The 18,987-nt window shown below is 50.8% G+C and overlaps 1 protein-coding gene across 9 annotated transcripts in view; it reads right to left on the bottom strand.

The window, feature by feature from the left end:
- Positions 1-18,632, bottom strand: part of RAPGEF1 (Rap guanine nucleotide exchange factor 1) — a gene marked incomplete at its 5' end in the record, with an annotated part of 150,665 nt that extends 132,033 nt beyond the window's left edge. For 2 of the 9 annotated variants that reach the window (XM_081238069.1, XM_081238073.1), the window contains 2 exons: positions 13,167-13,282; positions 18,431-18,581. In XM_081238069.1, the coding sequence (XP_081094195.1) occupies positions 13,167-13,282; positions 18,431-18,495 (181 nt within the window). Of the gene's footprint in view, positions 1-9,020; positions 9,209-13,166; positions 13,283-18,430 lie in introns of those variants that run through there. The other 7 variants (XM_081238072.1, XM_081238077.1, XM_081238071.1 and 4 more) reach the window with 7 other exon arrangements.
- Between the last annotated feature and the right edge of the window lie 355 nt (positions 18,633-18,987).

Raw genomic sequence — 18,987 nt, 5'->3', positions numbered from 1 at the left:
CAAATGGCACAACACTTGCCATCTCTTTCTTTATAACAATAGACCTAATTAAATCATACAAGTATCAGAAGGTAAAATTCTGAGAGACTTCCCTGGTGGTCCAGTGGTAAAAAAAAATCTGCCTTAGAGTGCAGGGGATGCGGGTTCGATCCCTGGTCAGGGAACTAAGATCCCACATGCCGCGGGGCAACTAAGCCCATGCGCGACACAACTACTGAGCTCGCCCGCCTCAACTAGAGACCGAGTGCCACAGACTATGGAGCCCACGCGCCCTGGAGCCTGCGCGTCACAACTAGAGAAGAGAAAACCCGCACTCCACAACTAGAGAGAAGCCTGCGTGCTGCAACTAAGACCCAATGCAGACAAAAATAAATTAAGTAAATAAATAATAAAATAAATCTTTAAAAAAGAAGAAGACTCCCACTCCCAATGCGGGGGGCCCAGGTTCGATCCCTGGTCCAGGAACTAGATCCTCCTGCAGCCAAATAAATTAATTTTAAAAAACTAAAAAATAAGAAGGTAAAACTCCCAAGGACACAGGAAGTACTCAACAATCGTAAGCAGTCACCCTTCTCATTTGGGAAAAATGCTGTGTTACTCTAATACCTTTTAATAACAAAACAGACAAACAAAACCAAAAACAAGAGCAAAAAAACTGATGCCTATAATAGTGTTTTGAAAGCTACAAAGGATCATGTAAGTTTTATCATGATGATGAACAGTTACATGCCCTGCAACACTAGTGTCGGTAAAAACCAACAAAACTACCCTAACACACACCGCCCTTTATACTGCAGACTAGACTCACAAAGAATCAGCATTAGAAAGGGCTTGGAAATGGGTTTGTCCCCCCGCCCATCAGGTTACAACAGAGGCACCAGAGGCTCAGAAAGATTAAGCAATTTGCCCAAGGTCACCCAGCAAGAAGCAGGGCTTCCTGGCCCCCTGAGAGCTGGAGCAGGATAGCCAGGGGACCAATGTCATCTCAAGCATCCCCTCCAACATTATCAGGTGGCCCTTTCAGTGTAGCAGCCACCTCAGTGACGGAGAAGTCCCTGGAAATGTAGACGCTCATTTTGAGCCAAGTCACAAAAGCCAAGAGAACAATGTCCAATGTCATCACAGCCAATGAAAATATGGATAAATGGGACATAATCAAATGGGCTTTAGTCCTGTCTTGGCCCCAACTTGGTACGACCATAGGCAAATCTCAGCTATTTTGGATCTCAGGATCCCACGCACAAAAGAAAAGCTCTGTGTCAGAGTTTTGTCCTCTGTAGAAGGAGAACGTAACAGTACCTTTCTCCTGTTGTGAGGATTGAAGGAGACCATGTGTGTAAAATACACAGAACAGAGCCTGGTACCAGCACGTGGTAAGTGCTTAATGAACGTTCGCTACTACTCTTATTTGTATTTATCATTGAAAGGAGAGGTTGAGAGCAGCAAATCCATGACCCATGCACAACCATCCATCTATTTATTCACAGTCACTTGAAGGAGAGAGGGCACACGTGATCATCCAGACCCAGCAAATAAATACAACCATTGTTTGCAAGCCAGAGGTTTTGTTTGTTTTTCTGTTTGCTTGTTTTGGGCCAACTAAGTGGCTATGCGGCGCCATCTCATTCCACTGGACTTCCGCTGTCCCGTCTTCTCATTCCATGTCCACGCCTTCCTTCTTCCAAAGGCTACAAGCACCGTACTTCTGCTCAGGGGGACCACGGGCTGCTCCCATCCTTAACAGCACAGTGTGCGTCCAGTCAAGTCCACGCCAAATGCCTGAACTCCGCCCTTTTGTGCCCGGCCCAGGAGGCACCACACACCACCCTGGGTTTGACAGCTCCATTTCGTCTACACTGTAAAAGCAAGGTAGAGTTTCCTGATCGTGAAACTTAATTTGCCGTAAAATGACTGTGTGGAGCCAGCAAGCCAATGAAAAGCAAAGGAGAAAGAGCATCTTTAAGGGACCAATGGGAACGGAGGGTCTGAGCTGTTACGACACAGTAACGGTATTTTAGAAAGATGCAGTCCAGACTGCAGGACAGGACAGGTTCAGAGAACTATCGTCTATCTTCCAAACCACAGCCTGGGAAAAAAAGGGGGGAGAAAGAGGAATTGTGACCATCTGATGCCAGATTTCTAATCCATTTAGGTAAGTCTCTCCACTGCATCTTCACTCACAAAGAGGAAGAAGTGGCAAGAGAGACTCTGCTTAAACCCCCTGATACAGAAGAACGGGGGCGCCAGCCGAACTCCAGCAGCCTGCCTGCCTCTCCAGCCCCTAGAAGACAGCGCGTACTGTACAACCGCCCATCAACAGAAAGCTGACAGTGCAGGGAGCTGGTCCGAAATAACGCTCAGAGGCCAAATGAAAAAGGTAACAAGTACAGACAGGGCCTCCCATCATGGCGCTGGTCACACTGGCAGGCAGAGCAGAGCTGGCAGGTGCTGTGGTTTGTAAGTGAAAAAGGCAAAATCACAACTGCCTGACGCCAATGAGCACCGCCTAAGAGTACCTCACTCCTGTGCACCCCCAGAACCACTCAGAGTCACCACAAACGGGAGCTCCAGACTATCCGGGCTGCACGCGCCTCTGCCTCTCATCCCTCCCTAGAGCTCTCCCCACAGAGTGTTCTGGGAATTTCATCTCAGTCCCTCATCAATTTTCGGAAGAACACACCAGAACACTGATCACAATGTATATGGTTAACACAGAACCCCAACTAACTGCGTACCCTTATCAGAGTATTGGTCCTACTAACTTACCAAGAAACATCTCAATTGGCAATTCAAAACCCAGAAGAAGCTCCATTTAAAGTTCATTTTGAGGCTTGGAATCAGAAACCTAAGTTCATTCTTTAACAACATGAATTAAATTCACTAGTAGATAGTTTCTGAGCACCTACTACGTTGTAGGTACAGTGACGGCAACCCCGTGGTAGGCCAGACAGGCACAATCCCTCGAGGGGCTAACGGTCTATTTAAGACTGTATTTGTTGACTTTTAACTTGAGGAAAGGAAACTGGGGCTTTGGTTTCTGAACGAGCTGAACAATATTGTTCTATCCAAAGGGTTTATCTGGGGTCTTCGCACAGAATTAACTATCTGCTAGAGGAAGAGAAGGCACGGAGAGCCTCAAGGAAGGCGGATTTGGAAGAGGAGGCTGAGTGCACCCAGGAAGTGGGTCTTCACACTGTGCTGGTGGAGGATCCAAGGAGGGGCCTCAGGGGCCACAGCTGAGCGGTAAGGACTTGCTGTGTCCAAAGTGCTCCCCACTGACGGCTGGCTAAGAGCTTTCCTATATGTTATAAAAGGCCTGATGCTTTAAAACAAAACAAAACAAGGAAGCACTAATTTTAGATTCTCCCTCTCCCCGCTTCATGGCACTGATGGAGAAAATGAGACCCAGAAAAGGGAACGAATCTCCCAAGGTCACAATTGCGTAAATGGTCAAATGGTCTAAAGCAAGTGACCACAAACTAAGATGACAGATCCCTTAATAATTCACAAACTGGTTTTTTGTTTGTTTCTTTCTTTTTTAAATCATAAAACAGCCTCCAGGGCAAGGTGGATGACAAGTCAGAGGAACACCTGTCCCGGCAGCCGGGCGCCCGGTCGGGGCCGCGTGGGTGCGGTAGCAGAGGGGCCGGCCAGGCCGCTACTCCTTCCAGCGCGTCATCTTATTATGGCAACGGGAACACATTCAGCTGGACTGAGGTAAGCCCCAGCCGGCCCTGTGCTCAAAGGCATTCTCCAATCCGGGCTGGTTTGGGGGATGATTTTTCTGCAAACTCATACATGACTCATCTTTACAGGCCTCCTATCAGGTCTGCTGGCTACAAGGAATCCCATTCAAACCACCTCTGCCAACAGCTGCTCAGGAGACCAGGAAACCCTGGGGTTGCTGCGGTTGATGTTTAAGACGTACTTAGCCTGCATCTGCCCTATTTTTTATCTTCTTACAGTACTGCCGCTGATATCAGTATCACACGCAGCCTGAAGACTGCATTTGGCCTACCCTAACTTAACAGAGATTTTTTTTTTTTTTGTAACACCAGAAAAGAAACTTAGAAACACGAACAATAATTAAGATAAAGTTACTGCGTCTCCAGCAACATGGGAAGCTCTAAGCGGTGCTCTGGAAAAGGACTGGCGGAGTCGGAGCAGAGGTGGGCGCCCCGCTGCCCTGCACTGCACCAGGGTTGTGACCCTAGGCAAATCACCAACCTTCCCCGGGCCTGAACTGCCCTCAGGGTAAAACGGGGATAACTGGCCCTGCTCTAGTCCTCAGGACTTGTTTTAGGGATCAACTGAAATGAGGTCATCTGTCAATGCACTCCAGGCGGAAACTATAGAAACTGCACAAATATTCAAGACCGTCTTGATGTTACCCCTGGACCGAGAGCCCGGGAGGGCCAGGCTCCTGCTGGCTCCAGGCCACCGCAAGGCGGCACAGTGTTTGCCAACGAGGAGGGTGGAGGGTCGCTGTAAGTGCCACAGGAGTGAGGGAATGAATGACTAGCAGGTGCCGTAAGAGTGCTGTATTTATTGACTGGATACATTTTGAGCGCAAAGATGGATAATTGTGGGGAAAAAAAGGAAGTGTAAAATTTGAGAGGAGTTTAAAATTGATCAAAATACAGTGACCGCTGATCTACAAGGACTCTTTCCTAGGCCAAAAATGTGCAGCCTCATGTGACAGACTGCACTTGTACTTTATATCTGTTCTGAGAAAATACATAATGACAAAAAGTTACTATGACAGCAGACAGGGTGAATTTTTCATTTTAATTTATAATGAAAGCATCTTCACACATCTGAAACACACAGCACCGGAGTCTGAGACACCGCATTTACTCAGCCCTTGGGCAGGGCGCTGGCTGCGCCTGCTGCCGCTTCAGCAGCCCCTCGGAGTAGCCTGAGGCCACAGGGGGCCCAGAGAGTGGCCAGAGGGTTCGGTAATTGATGAAACTCCTAGACAGACTGCCAGTGGTCTGCTGGAAATACACAGCAGGGAAAGACCCCCCACCCAAACAAACAAACAAATAGAAAAACCTGCGTAATTTATATCTTCATGACATCTACTTTTATTGTGTGCCCTAGTTGGATGGTATGGCCCAGGAAGCACAAATCTTTCTTGTATCCCAAACACTGGGATGAACTAGAAACTCTGGGCCTTTGGGAGGTTCTGGAAAAACTATTTGGTAATGAACTGAGGAACGAGCACCTGAGACTCTCTGATGAGTACAACCGGTGAAACTGAGGCCACCTTCTTCCCTACGCCCCCCTGCTGCACCCAGCTAACGGCTCACCTGAAAATCTCAGCCCATCACAGAGGCAGTTCCCACCGTGAGTCTGATGGGATCCCTTGTAACCCCCCTCAGCGCTCCCCACACTGCCAGAGGTAAGGCCTGTGTGGCAGCATGATGCCCGCCAAGTTCACCGCTGGCTCCCCAGAGCCTTGCACAGCGCCGGACAGCAGGAGCTCGATCGGTGCCAAGCAAGGGGATCAAAGAATGAATCCATGAAGGAATGGGGCAAAGACTTCAAAGTCCAGATAAAAAGCAAACAAACACGAGTGATTTCCACAAGGAGAGGGATGCAAACTCAAACGTCAACAGTCCAAGTGGGAAGCAGGAATCAGTACTGGGGCTGGCAGCAGGAGTGGGAGGTCCCCGCCACAGTGGCCTCGTAGGAACAAGCGCCCAGGGTTACTAGAGCTGCTCATTCTCCAAAAGAACCAAAAACCTGAGATTTGTGAGTCATTTCCTGATTGTTAAGTACTGACCATCAATTCTTTCTTTTTTCTCCAAGAACATGTATGGATCACACACAACGCATCTACTGCCTGAATCCAGCCCACAGCCACCAGTCTGTCACCTCTGTGCACCAGGCAAGAGAGGTGTTTCAGCTCCAGAAGCATTAAGGCTTCAATTCCCTCCACTTAGTGCATCTGCTGGGAGTTAAGCACGAGCACACTGAGACCCACCATCACTGCGTACACGCCAGAACCAGATTCACTGGTCCCCGAAAGTGGCCTCAGCACTGCACACATCTCCTGCCAGCGTGGGTCCTCCAGAACAAGTCCCTCTTAGTTCCCAGGGAAGCGCCTCTTCTCCTTGCCAGGCCATCCCGAAGGCTCGCCCTGGGAGCTCCCTAATCTGTCTGGCTCCACTCACTCCCCGCCTCCCCATTATCTCTGGAAGACACCAAGGAGCCTCCCCCTCCACTCCAGCATTCTTCCTGGCCTTCCAAATTCAACCCTTCTCCACCAAGCCTAACTGGACTGGCCCAACCAGCGGGCAAGCTGATCCTGTGCCACCCTCTGGAACCCAGACTGTCTTCATCCCCCACTGGGCCCAGGGCAGATAACCGAAGACAGCCAATCTGGTCCCTACGGAAGGGTAGGCCCTCCTAGGAGGGCAGTGTGTATGACACCCCCATCCCAGACAGGCACTGCTCAGTAAGTAAACAGGTTGAAAAGCAGCACGACAGATTCAAAAAGATCTCCCCCAGAGGTTGAAGAGGCTGCGGCTCATGAGAGGTATCAGGTGGGAAGGATGGGCAAGAGTCTCGGGGCTGTAAGGGATGCACAAAGTTTTCGTTGCCACTCAAAACACCTTGGCTCCCTTCAGCCCTGAGAAATGAAAGCACTGGCCCCGTTATCGGAGAGGAGATCGTGAACACACGTAAGCAGCTCTTCTGCTCAAGTCAACGGAAAACGGCGAGACCCAGCAACAATGAGCACTGACTGGGTGTCAGGCTCTGTAACCTCCCAAAGCCTGTTCACCTGCTCACAGGAGGCGCCACTTCACCTAAGGACCCTTCCTTTAGGAAACACTTTGCGGGTGACCTCACAGTAGGTCCGTTTAGAAAACTCCAACAGAAACTGAATGGGATATCTCATCAAAATGCAAAGTTGAAAGCCACCCACAATGACCAGAAGAAACCACCGAGAAGGTGTACCCCTCATTCCAGAGTGTCCCAGGCTTCCCTGACAGTTGTGTGTGAATCACAGCAGAAGACCTCACACTAGAAGGACAGACCTCCCGCTAGCTCCCCGTGAGGTGCCATCTCTGGTCTTGCCAACCTCAGCACTTTCAGCGCAGCCGCCTCCCACCACGTGCATCTTCCTCCTGAGATTTCCACAACCCCTGCTTGGCCTCTTCCCCCACCTCCACGTGGGGCACCCTCGCCCTCCTCCAGAGCCTTCCCCATGCCCTCAGCGGACAGGCCACCCCTCACCTGTGCCCACGGGCCCCGCCTCCCGCTGCCCCACAGTTCCCGAGGCCTGGCAGCCCAGGGGTGATGCTGGGGCCAGCTCTCCCACCCACAGACAAGTTTCTCCGAAGGCAGGCACCCCTGGCTTCTGCATCTACTACAGCCCCCGGCAGATGGAGATGCCCAGGGATAACCTGGGCCAAAAAGAACTGGCCTCAGGCCTCCTTTCTCCAGGGAGTAGGGGATGCACGTGACAGCCCATCTGAGAGGGCTGAGCTGTGGAAAGCAGCCCGTGGGGTGGCAGGTGCTTTTCATTGTGCTCTTTTGGCTTTTCGTGATTTACCAATTTTTCAATTATCCTTATAATTAGACAAAACCCTGTTAATGCTATTTTGAAAATAAACCAGTCAAATTTCCCATCAATACCATTCAGAGACGCGACGCATGCTGAGAAACACTGCACATATTAACCAGAGGTATTTCTGGAACGGCATGTGTGCTAGGAGGAAACTCCTGGTCACTGGACACGGCCCTGGGCCTGAAGAACAGTGACAGAAATACCCAAGAAGCAGCACCTGAAGCCAAGGGCCCTGCCCCCAAGGAGGGCACCCAGGCTTCCACTCAGAGAGCAGGGCATCAGGGCCCGGCCCGTTTTCCTCTGGCCGGGCGGCCTACGAAAAGCCATTGAGCCCCCAAGCCTGTCAAACCGGGACCACGTTCTCTGTCACAGAGAATCTACGAAGATTTAATAAGGCATACGTTTAAGGTGCTCAGCACAGAGCCGGATACACAGAAAACCCTCAAAGAAGGCGACGAAAATTTCCTTCCTGTGCTCAAGCCACAGCCTGCAAGTTACACGGCCGGCTCGGTCCACTTCCGAGGCGCCTCTCCGAAAAGTGTCCTGGTTCAACCTGGGAAACCAGCAACTTCCAAAATCAGTGTAACCTTCCCCCTATCCATCCCCCTAAGCTCCCACCTTCCATAGCTTGGCTGCCAAGATGATGACAAGGTACCAGGTTATGACAACCCGTGATGTCCCCGCTAGGGAGCCCAGGACCGCCCGCCTCCCTCACCTGCGACTCAAGGATGCGCCCTGCAAGGTGTCGCTAATTAAGCTCTGGGCCCCAGGTGCACGGCCCGAGTAGAATCTTTGGAGACTAATCCCCGTCAGGGCAAAACCCAGCTAACCGGAAGGCGAGGCTCCGAGATTTCTAGGAGCACACAAAGGGATGGGGTTGGCATCAAGACTTCTAACCCACCCCCAATCCAACTGGCTCCCCACAAGCCCCACTTCCAGGGCTCAGCTTGATACCAGAGGAGAGCTCGCCCGCGCCCTGAAAACGCCCAGACACATCCTGCCCACTTCCTTTGATGCCTCCGAAGTGGATACTTCTGGTTAAATATAAACTCGAGGCTCATCAGAAATGACACATTTTATGGCTCTGCTCTGTTCACTGCCTGAAAGACGACCGCCCGCCGCCGGGCCACTCGGGCACGCGGCCGCGTTCCCTGCCCCGTCCCCGGTCTCAGCCGTTGTCTCAAAGTTCACGCCGCGGGCCGAGCGGCGGGCACCGACCGGTCCGGCCGCGGGGCCCTGCGCCTGCACCCCGGCCCCCGCCGGCCGTGCGCCCCGGGGAGCGCCGCGCGGCCCGGCCCGCCGCCCGCCCGAGACGCGCCCCGGCAGGCCCGGCGGCGCTTTCACTTCTGCTCCCGGCGCGGCGACGGGCCCGCGCCCCCCGGGAGCCCGGCCGCCCGGCCGCCCCGGGCACGGGCCGCCCCGCTCCGGCCGCGCGTCTCACCTGCTTTCTCGATCTTGCCGGACATTTCCGGGCTGCGCCGGAGGCCGAGGCCGCCGCTCATCGGGCCCGCGCCGGGCCGCTGCGGAGCCACAGGCCGGCGCGGCCGCCGCTCGCCTCGGCCCTGGCTCGCCGCGCCTCAGACCCGCGCCGGCATGGCGGGCTCCGCGGGCCGCGGCCTGTGCGCTCGGCCAGCGGCGCCCCAGCCCGCCCGGGGCCGCCGCCGCTCCCGCCGCCAGCCGCCGCCGCTCCGCCTCCTCCGCTCCCGCCGTCGCCGCCGCCGCCGCCGCTTCCCCGGGCCCGCGAGCCGGCCGCAGCGCCGCGCCGCGCCGCCGCCGCCGCCGCCGCCTCCCGCCCGCTGGCCTCGGCCGCGGCCAGAGCGCCACCTGCCGGGCGGCTGCCGCGCCGCCGCGAGCTCAGCGCCCCCTGCCGGCCCGGAGTCTCCAAGCCAGGGCGAGGGACCCACCCCTCGACCCCCCCACCCCACCCCGCCTGCACCTGGGACTCAGCGTCTCCCGCCCGCGCGGTGCCTCCACGCCAAGGCCTGGAGTTGGACACCACCTCAGACTCAGCCTCCTCTGCCGTGGAACCCGAGTCTCCATCTCAAAGCCTGAGTCTGATCCCAACCAGGACTCAGCTTGCCCTGCTGGCTGAAAGCCTATCGTGACCCTCTCCCCCGAGACTCAGCCACCACCCCCAGCCCCCCGCTACTGGCCTGTAGTCTCCATACCATGGCTTGGGACTGACACCCCAATCCAGGGTTCAGTGCCCTCCCCTGCCCAGGGCCTGGTATGCCCCCTCACAACTTGGAACACAGAGCTCCCACACAAACTCTAGCCTCCATGCCAGGCCTATGACCGACGCCACCCAGGATTCAGAGCCCCTTGATGGGCCATAGTTCATGCCAAGGCCTGGGACCAATCCCCCCTCCCTCCCTCCATCTGGGTCTCGGCAGCCCTTGCTGGCTGAGTCACCTGGCCAGTGCTCCCTGCCCTCCCAGAGGCTCCAGGCCGGGGACTGACCTGACTAGGGGTTCAGCCTGACCTGACCTGTCCCCTTACCTGAGACTCAGCAGTCCCTGAGGGCAGGAGCCACCTGGCCAGGTCTGGGCCAGACTCCCCTGAAGGTTCAGTGTCCCCAGAGGCCCAGAGTCTCCCTGCCAACGTCTGGGTCCAGCCCATTAGGACGCAGTGACCCCTGCCTGCTCTACTCATTTGACCTCCAAATGGGGACCAGGCTATCCTCCAGCCTGGGTCTCAGCTGTGGGCCTTTTCTAGCACGGCGACGAGTGCAGAAAAAGTCATTGGTTTAAGAATCAAAGATCCTACTTAGGGCTAGGCACTGTGTGAGCTGCTATGGGTCCTACAAAAATGTGCACGATCGATTCTTCCCTCCAAAGAGTCTGTAACTTGGGGAGTCAAAGTTAAATCATATAATGCAAGTATAAATAACAACAAATTTTAGTAACACAACAGATGTTCACATCCTGCCCCTGCTCGCTATTCTTGGCCCAAGATGGAGTGCAAAGAAGTAACACAAAACGAACTCGGTTTTCCCTCCTGTTTCCCTCAGATAAATAATCTGGTGATGGGAACAGGGTTTGGAAGAGGTGGGGGAGAAGGAAAGGTAACTGACGTTGCAGAGATTCCTGTTCGCATCTGCCGGCACACTCTGGCGGGCTCGCTGATTCTGTAACTGAGAGCTGGCCCTGGGTGGCGGCCAAATTTCCAGAGTCCTCAGTTCCAGCTCTCTAGGGGTCAAAGGCAAAGCCAAAGATTGACAAATTCGTCTCTCTTTTCGAGCTGATGAATGGCTGCTCTGAGCCAGAGCCGCACTGCTCAGCTCTCGTGGCAGCTGCATCGTCAGGCAAAACTGGCCCTTGGCCCCAGACCACCTCCCCCCGACTCCCAAAGCCATCCCCAATCCTTCTAGGCTTCTGAGTCATCCTTTTAGGTCCAAAAGTCTGGGTGCAAAGCAGAAAATCAGTCTGAATAGTAGGCCCAGTCAGGGGTTCGTGAGAGTGGAACCAAATATATTCAATAAATCATGACATATCAAATGATGAGACATTTTCAAACAATAAAGTACTTTATAGGGACTTCCCTAGTGGCGCAGTGGTTAAGAATCCACCTTCCAATGCAGGGGACGCAGGTTTGATCCCTGGTCAGGGAACTAGATTCCACACGCATGCCACAACTAAGGAGCCGGTGAGTCACAGCTAAGGAGCACATGTGCTGCAACTTAAGAAGCCGGTGAGCCACAACTAAGGAGCCTGCCTGCCGCAGCTAAGACCCAGCACAACCAAAATAAATAAATAAAATAAATAATAATAATTTTTTAAAAGTACTTTATAAATGGACATTACTGTTAGTTAATAAGGGTCACGGAGCTTATTTAATAAAGGTTATTCATCAGAGGTGTTTATAGCTATAATAGAACACATGCAAGGTAATGAAAGCAAACAAATTACTACAGCTTTGTTCTTCCTACCTTACAGCCTTCCCTCATGCTGCTCTTTTTGTCTAAAATATGCTCTCTCCCTCCTCTCTACCTGGCTAATTCCTAGTCATCTTTCACTTCTCAGTTTAACTGCCACTTCTACGGGAAACCCTTCCCTGACCCCCGCCCTCCATTAGGGCCAGTTCCCTGTACTGGTCAGGATGCTTGATTTCACTGTCAGAAACCCAGTTCAGCTCGGTTAGGGCAAAAAGGGAGTTTGTTGGACATCATAACTAGCAAACCAGGGTTACAGCCAGGACCAACAGCTACCTCTAGGCTCTGAAACTACGACATTACTCCTCTGCGTTGGCTCTATTCCCAGCTGATCTCTCTCTGTGCAGTGGCTGAGTTGGGTACCAGCTGACTCTCCTTAGCCTAGTTTGAGTCACATGCCTGTCCCTGAGCCAATGACTGCAGGGAAGGGGTGGGGGAGTAGGGTGCATAAATCGGCCAGGCCTGAGAATTGCACCAAATGCAAGAAACCTGGGGAGTGGATGCCACAGAACCAGCAACTGGGAGTGGGGACGGGTGATGCTCAAAGCAATATCTGGGGAAGAGATGCTGATGAGGCAAAATCCATGGACATTCATCTTGGCATCTTGGAGGGTTAAGAGCCTTGCAGAATCCTATATGTCTCTTTGATAGCACACACCTCCATATAGTTCTTTAATTTCTTGTATCTGTTTAATGTCTGTCCCCTTCAGGACACTGTGAGCTCCTACAAGCACGGACTGTCTCATTTGTACCCATGGGATTTTAATTTATGGAAGTGACTGAGTGACAACAAGCAGAGGCCAATGCCGCTGAGAGGAGAATTTATTACTTACATTTCCTGAGAGAAGGGGGCACACCATACCATGCAGGACCACATGGGGAGCACCAGGGTGGTCAGGAGGCAGAAGCAGGAGTGACAGGAAAGCTTAGGACAGCGTCTTTACTGGGTTTTTTTTTCAGGAAAGGCAAGGCAGGGCAGGGTAAATAGTTTAGGATTGACTAGTGTGAATAATTCCAATGGGCTCTGGAAAAAGGGGTGCACTCTAGTTGCCTGGCCCTGGGATAACTTAGGGCAGAGGAAATATTGGTGTGGTGTGTGAGAGTTACATAACAGATACAAGAAATTAGAGAACCATACGAAGGCAGGCATGTCCTCTCATAAGGTGATTGGGGATGGGTTGGTTTGCAAATGAAAGGTGTGCTCCCTCTCCTATCTCCAAGAATTGGCTAGACTCTCCCAAGCCAGGAAGAATTTTAAGATGTCAAAACTTCATGAGACAGACATGGAAAATAAACTTATGGTTACCAAAGATGACAGGGAGAGGGAGGGATAAATTAGGAGTTTTGGATTAACATATATACGCTACTATATATAAAATAAGTAACCAAAAGGACCTACTGTATAGCCCAGGGAACTATACTCAATATGTGTGTGTGTGTGTGTGTGCATAACTGAATCACTTTGCTGCACATCTGAAACTAACACAACATTGTAAATCACCTATACTTCAATTAAAAATAAATAAGTAATATAAAAATAAAATTTCAATGTAAAAAAAAATCATAAGATACAGAAAATGAAAAACATTATTAGTCCTAGGACCATGTCTGGCTTATGTACATGGCAGCAACACAGGGAAGGAACTCAATCAGTACCTGCAAGGGCACTTCTGAGCCCTCTCCCAACAGTCCAGGGAACGATGAACCAGATGACCACTACACAGCTCTGCAAAATCCACGGTGGAAGGGACAGCGAGGTGGCCAGGAGCCTGCTAAGAGAGCCTTTTTAAGAAGGGGCTTTTGGGGCTTCCCTGGTGGCACAGTGGTTAAGAATCCCCCTGCCAATGCAGGGGACACTGGTTTGATCCCTTGCCCAGGAAGATCCCACATGCCGCAGAGCAACTAAGCCCGTGCGCCACAACTACTAAGCCCACGTGCCACAACTACTGAAGCCCGCACGCCTAGAGCCTGTGCTCCGCAACAACAGAAGCCACCGCAGTGAGAAGCCTGCGCACCGCAACGAAGAGTAGCCCCCGCTCGCCACAACTAGAGAAAGCTCGCGTGCAGCAATAAAGACCCAACACAGCCAAAAATAAATAAATAAATAGATAGACAAATAAATAAATAAATAAATAAAAACAGCCAAAGTGAGACTGGTGGCTCCAGGGCTCATCTCAGATTGGATTGCTGACAATCACTTCACACGTACCTGCCTGAACTCCCCAACCACATCGTCAGTTCCCTGAGGACAGAGATGATCTCCTCACTATATCATTATTGCAGATCAGAAGGGGAGGTGGAGTCCATTAATAACAGTAGCAATGGTATGAGGGCTGCTTGCGGCTGGTCACTGCTTCAACCCTCACAGTAATCCTGGGAGGGTGGGATCTAGATCAGGGAATATTTGTTTGGTCACATGTTACAGATACCAATTTAATAATGGCTCAGCAAAAAGAAGAATTTATTAGAAAGCACGCAGGTATCTCATGGGTAGAACCGAAGGGCAGGAAGTGCAATACCTCACCGGCACCTGAACTGCCCACACGGCCCCTTATCCACTCACCCCCAGGTCCCTTCCTCTCCCACCTCAGCTAACAGACCAGACCCATGAAGGATGCTCATTCCCAAACCTGAGTTCCAAGAGAGATGATCTGATTGGCCCAGCTCCAGTCAGAGGCTCACCCCCGGTCCAATCGGGGCTGGCCAGGTGGATAGGGTTACACAGTCCAAACAGCTGCTGGGGTCTAACCCTCCTGGTCTGGTGAAGGAGGGCAGCCACGTCCATCTTCTCCACTCCCTTGGCTGAGCGGGTTACACAGAGACACACTTCTAGTAAGTAGTCAGTCTGCACCACACTTTTTTTTTTTTAACTTTATTCCCCCCAGGCTCATGTTTTAACCATTGTGCTACAACTTCCCTAACCCAGACTTCTCTTTAGGTACCCCACAGTATTTTACATGACGCTCCATATTTGTTCAGTTCAGTTCCATTCCATTCACATAGATTGCATGTCCTCAGCGTCCTGGCCTCATGAGAAGAACAAAGACAAACAAGACCTGGTTCCTGGTCTCCAGCAGATCCACGGGAATTGGGGGTGGAACTCTCAGTCCCCAACAAACTCTTCTGAGACTGGCTATGATGAACATTCCAGCGGGGGGTGCCCACCGTGTTGTCTGGGTGTGAGGGTATTCATCCCGATTCAGAGCATCAGGAAAGTCCAAATAGAGGAGACAAATGTTTTAGTGACTTTAGATGACATTAGTGGTTTTGTTTTCATTGAGATTTTGCTCATTATTCATTCCTGTGAGCAAGAGTTCCCCAACATTCCCCCGTGCCCCCAAATGGTTTAATCCCCGATCTGGTTGCCATGCTCAGGAGACTGGGGAAGAGTCCACATACATCCTCAAAAAGGTGGGGACAGATGTCTGGGTCATCACTCCTTGATCTAAACGTGGCATCTCCTAGACTGATCCCAGCAGAGCAGGCAGTACCTTGGCTTCACGGTACTTTGGCCTTTTCTCAGGCAAGTTAACAGACTTCTTGCTCTGGGTGCTCGAAAGCTAGTATGAAACACACACATTTTCAATCCTGACACATAAGCAACCACAGCCTTGAGGATCCGATTAAAATGGGATGGTTGAGCCCATAGCTGAAGCCCACCAGTGTGCGCGGCCTGGGTGCTGTTATTTTCTTTCTTTTTAAAAAAAATTTATTTATTTTATTTATTTTTGGCTGTGTTGGGTCTTCGTTGCTGCACACGGGCTTTCTCTAGTCGCGGCAAGCGGGGGCTACTCTTCTTTGCGGTGCACAGGCTTCTCATTGCAGTGGCTTCTCTTGTTGTGGAGCACGGGCTCTAGGTGTGCGGGCTTCAGTAGTTGTGGCACGCAGGCTCAAAAGTTGTGGCGCACGGGCTTAGTTGCTCCGCAGCATGTGGGAGCTTCCCAGACCAGGGCTCAAACCCTTGTCCCCTGCATTGGCAGGTGGATTCTTAACCACTGCACCACCAGGGAAGCTGTGCTGTCATTTTCTTAAACAGTTCAGCAAACGTTACAAATGGCCTGCTGAAGGAGGAAATTATGCAAGAAGTGTAGTAAATGGCGATTAGCAAATAGCAGAAGCACACAAAACACGCATCTCTCCTGCCCCCTAGTGAACATTTAAAATTCTAAACTCCGTTGGCTCAAAGCCATTTTTTAAAAAAACATCTTTATTGGAGTATAATTGTTTTACAATGGTGTGTTAGTTTCTGCTGTATAACAAAGTGAATCAGCTATACGTATACATATATCTCCTCCCTCTTGCGTCTCCCTCCCGCCCTCCCTATCCCACCCCTCTAGGTGGACACAAAGCACCGAGCTGATCTCCCTGTGCTATGCGGCTGCTTCCCACTAGCTATCTATTTTACGTTTGGTAGTGTATATATGTCCATGCCACTCTCTCACTTTGTCACAGCTTACCCTTCCCCCTCCCTGTGTCCTCAAGTCCATTCTTTATGTCTGCATCTTTATTCCTGTCCTGCCCCTAGGTTCTTCAGAACCTTTTTTTTTTTTTAGATTCCATATATATGGATCTGTATTTCTGTTTTTGTGCCAGTACCATGCTGTCTTGATTACTGTAGCTCAAAGCCATTTTTAAGAAAAGCAACATAATATCATTTTACAAATCTTTAAGTGTGGTTTTAAAAAAAAAATTATTTATTTATTTATTTAGGCTGCGCTTGGTCTTAGTTGTGGCATGCGGGATCTTTAGTTGCAGCATGCAGACTCTTAGTTGCGGCATGCATGTGGGATCTAGTTCCCCGATCAAGGATCGAACCCTGGCCCCCTCCATTGGGGGCACAAAGTCTTACTAGACCACCAAGGAAGTCCCATACAAATCTTTAAGTGTTAATCACAGAAAATACGTGCCATCATTTTGAAAAATAACATACAGACATATAAAGTGAGAGTCTCCCTTTTACTCATGAGAGGGAACGGCTTAACACATCCTTCCAGGCTTTTCCATATTAAAAATATATCCATGCACATACTTATTTTTTTTTATATATGAATCGGTTTAAAAGGTACGTATCAGTTGGTGCAACCGAGGCTGGCTAGATGCTCACCAAGCCCACCTACTGGCATACAGCTAGACGACATCTCCCAGCCTCCCCTGTGGTGAGGAGTGGCCATATGCTGAAGGGTGGACAATGGAATATGGTTGAAGTAATGATTGTCACTTCCACGCCCAGCCCATAAAAATCTCCCACACCTGATCCTCTATTCTCTCTCTTCTCCTTCTGCTGTGATGAAGGATGGAAGATGGAAGGAGTCTGGGTCCCTGAGTGGCTGCCTGGAGCAGATCAATGCTCTCCTCATGGACCTGCTGGGACTGGAGATATCGATAGATACATAGATTGTTTTAAAAAGCAACGTACTATCATTTTACATATATATGTATGTGTATATGTATAGAGAGAGACTGAACATCTTTAATGCCAATACATATAAATCTTCCTGATACTTTTTAACAGCTGTGCAGCACTCCATTGTATGGATGTATCAGAATGTATTTAAGCATCCTCTTCTTTTTTTTTTTTTTTTTTTTTTTTGGCAGCACCGCAGGGCATGTGGGATCTTAGTTCCCTGACCAGGGATCAAACCCACGCCCCTTGCATTGGAAGTGTGGAGTCTTAACCACTAGACCACCAGGGAAGTCCCTAAGCATCCTCTTCTTGATGGGCACATATTGTTTCCAGTTTTTTAAAATTATAAACGAAACTTCAATAAATATCGAGGTCAGTATATCTTGCTCATTCATGTTATTATTTCTGCAGGGCAGGTTCTTATTCCCTATTGTTTTAGATAAGGACACAGAAATACAACAACCTGGGCAGTGGAGAATGACCTGGAAGAGTTACATTTGGTTATGGCATGCATTTGGAGAGGTAGTAGAGTGCAGTGTTTCAGATCCTGCAAGAAAGAAAGAACCAGGTCCAAGTTCTGGTCCTGCTCCTTGCTAAGCAACCTTGTACATGTCACTTAACCTCTCTAAGCCTCAGTTTACTCATCTGTGAAATGAGCGTAATGCTGGTGCCTGCCTCATATCGGTGTATCTGTAAAATGGGGATAATAAAATAGGGATACGAGTACCTACCTCATAAACTGTCAAGGTTCAATGATGAAGGAAGGAAGGAAGGAGGGTAGGACAGTGACCCCTGAAGGATGGATACAAATGAAGTGAGCCTTAAGATTGTTCCAGCTTAATGCCTGGAGAGAGTTTCCAGGCCGCAGTGTAGGGAAGGGCGACCCAGGCAGAGCCTGGCAGACTCCCTGAGTTGAGCAACAATGCTGAGAGTCTGGGGAGAATAAGGTAGCCAGAGTTCACAGGACAGAGGGGAGATGCACAGGGAACTGCAGGGCTACCTTGTAAAACTTGGTGTGGGGGGAACAGAGCAGGGGAAGAGGCAGGAAAGGGCTTAGTCACACGTGTCCACTTTCTCCTTCTAAATTGACCAACCGGATTGAGCAACTCTTCCTGGGGGTGGGGGCTGGGAGTCGGTGCAGGAGCAGAGAGAGGCTACGAGTGTTATGCTAACTGAGCTCTCTCCATCTAGAAGGAAATAGTGGTGTAAAAATGAAGAAGAAGCAATACTGTCGACACTCATACCTCAAAGCTCTCCTCCTGGCTCTGGGATTATTCTGAGAGGTGAGTCTGGACCCCCCGTTCCTCTACCTGTCCCCCTGTCGCAGGATCCGCTTGCTCAGTGGGCCATTTGCTATTGTCTTGGTTGATTATTTACCTTGCTGAATAACAAACTATCTCCGGATTTAATAGCTTAAATCTGTGCAGCTCTTGGGTACCAGCAAGAGTTCACCTAGACAGCCTGCATCTGATCTCAGTGGTATCAGTCAGGGTCAGGGTTTGGAGGATTCACTTACAAAATGGCTTCTTCAGGAACGTGCTGGGCCTCAGTGCTCCTCGACCACTCTCTTTGTCTCCACATGGCTTGGGTTTCTTACATAACAGCGGTCTTGGACAACCTTCACTTGAAACATGGTGGCTGGCCTCTGAGAGCCTGGAAGCAGAAGCTACCAGGACAGTTAAGGGCCACTCCTGGACCTGGCTGGGCATGCCTTTCATCCCTGCATTCTATTGGTCAAGGTTTCCATCCCTGCGTTCTATTGGTCAAGCCTTCCATCCCTGCATTCTATTGGTTAAGCCTTCCATCCCTGTGTTCTATTGGTCAAGCCTTCCACCCCTATGTCCTATTGGTCAAACCTTTCATCCCTATGTCCCATTGGTCAAACCTTCCATCCCCACGTCCTACTGGTCAAAGCAGTCACAGGATCCGCCCAGATTCAAGGGGGTGGAGCAATGGACTGCACTGCTTGGTGGGGGTTGCCAAGGTCACTAAAAAGGACCACCTGGGATGGAAGATGATGTTGTGAGCATCTTTGGGAGGTTAAACTGCCCTAGCCCCTGCTTCCAACCCCAT

The sequence above is a fragment of the Mesoplodon bidens genome (assembly GCF_964165515.1).
Source record: "Mesoplodon bidens genome assembly, chromosome: 6".
In the NCBI taxonomy this organism is placed as follows: Eukaryota; Metazoa; Chordata; class Mammalia; order Artiodactyla; family Ziphiidae; genus Mesoplodon; species Mesoplodon bidens.
This window is presented reverse-complemented; position numbering and strand designations above follow the sequence as displayed.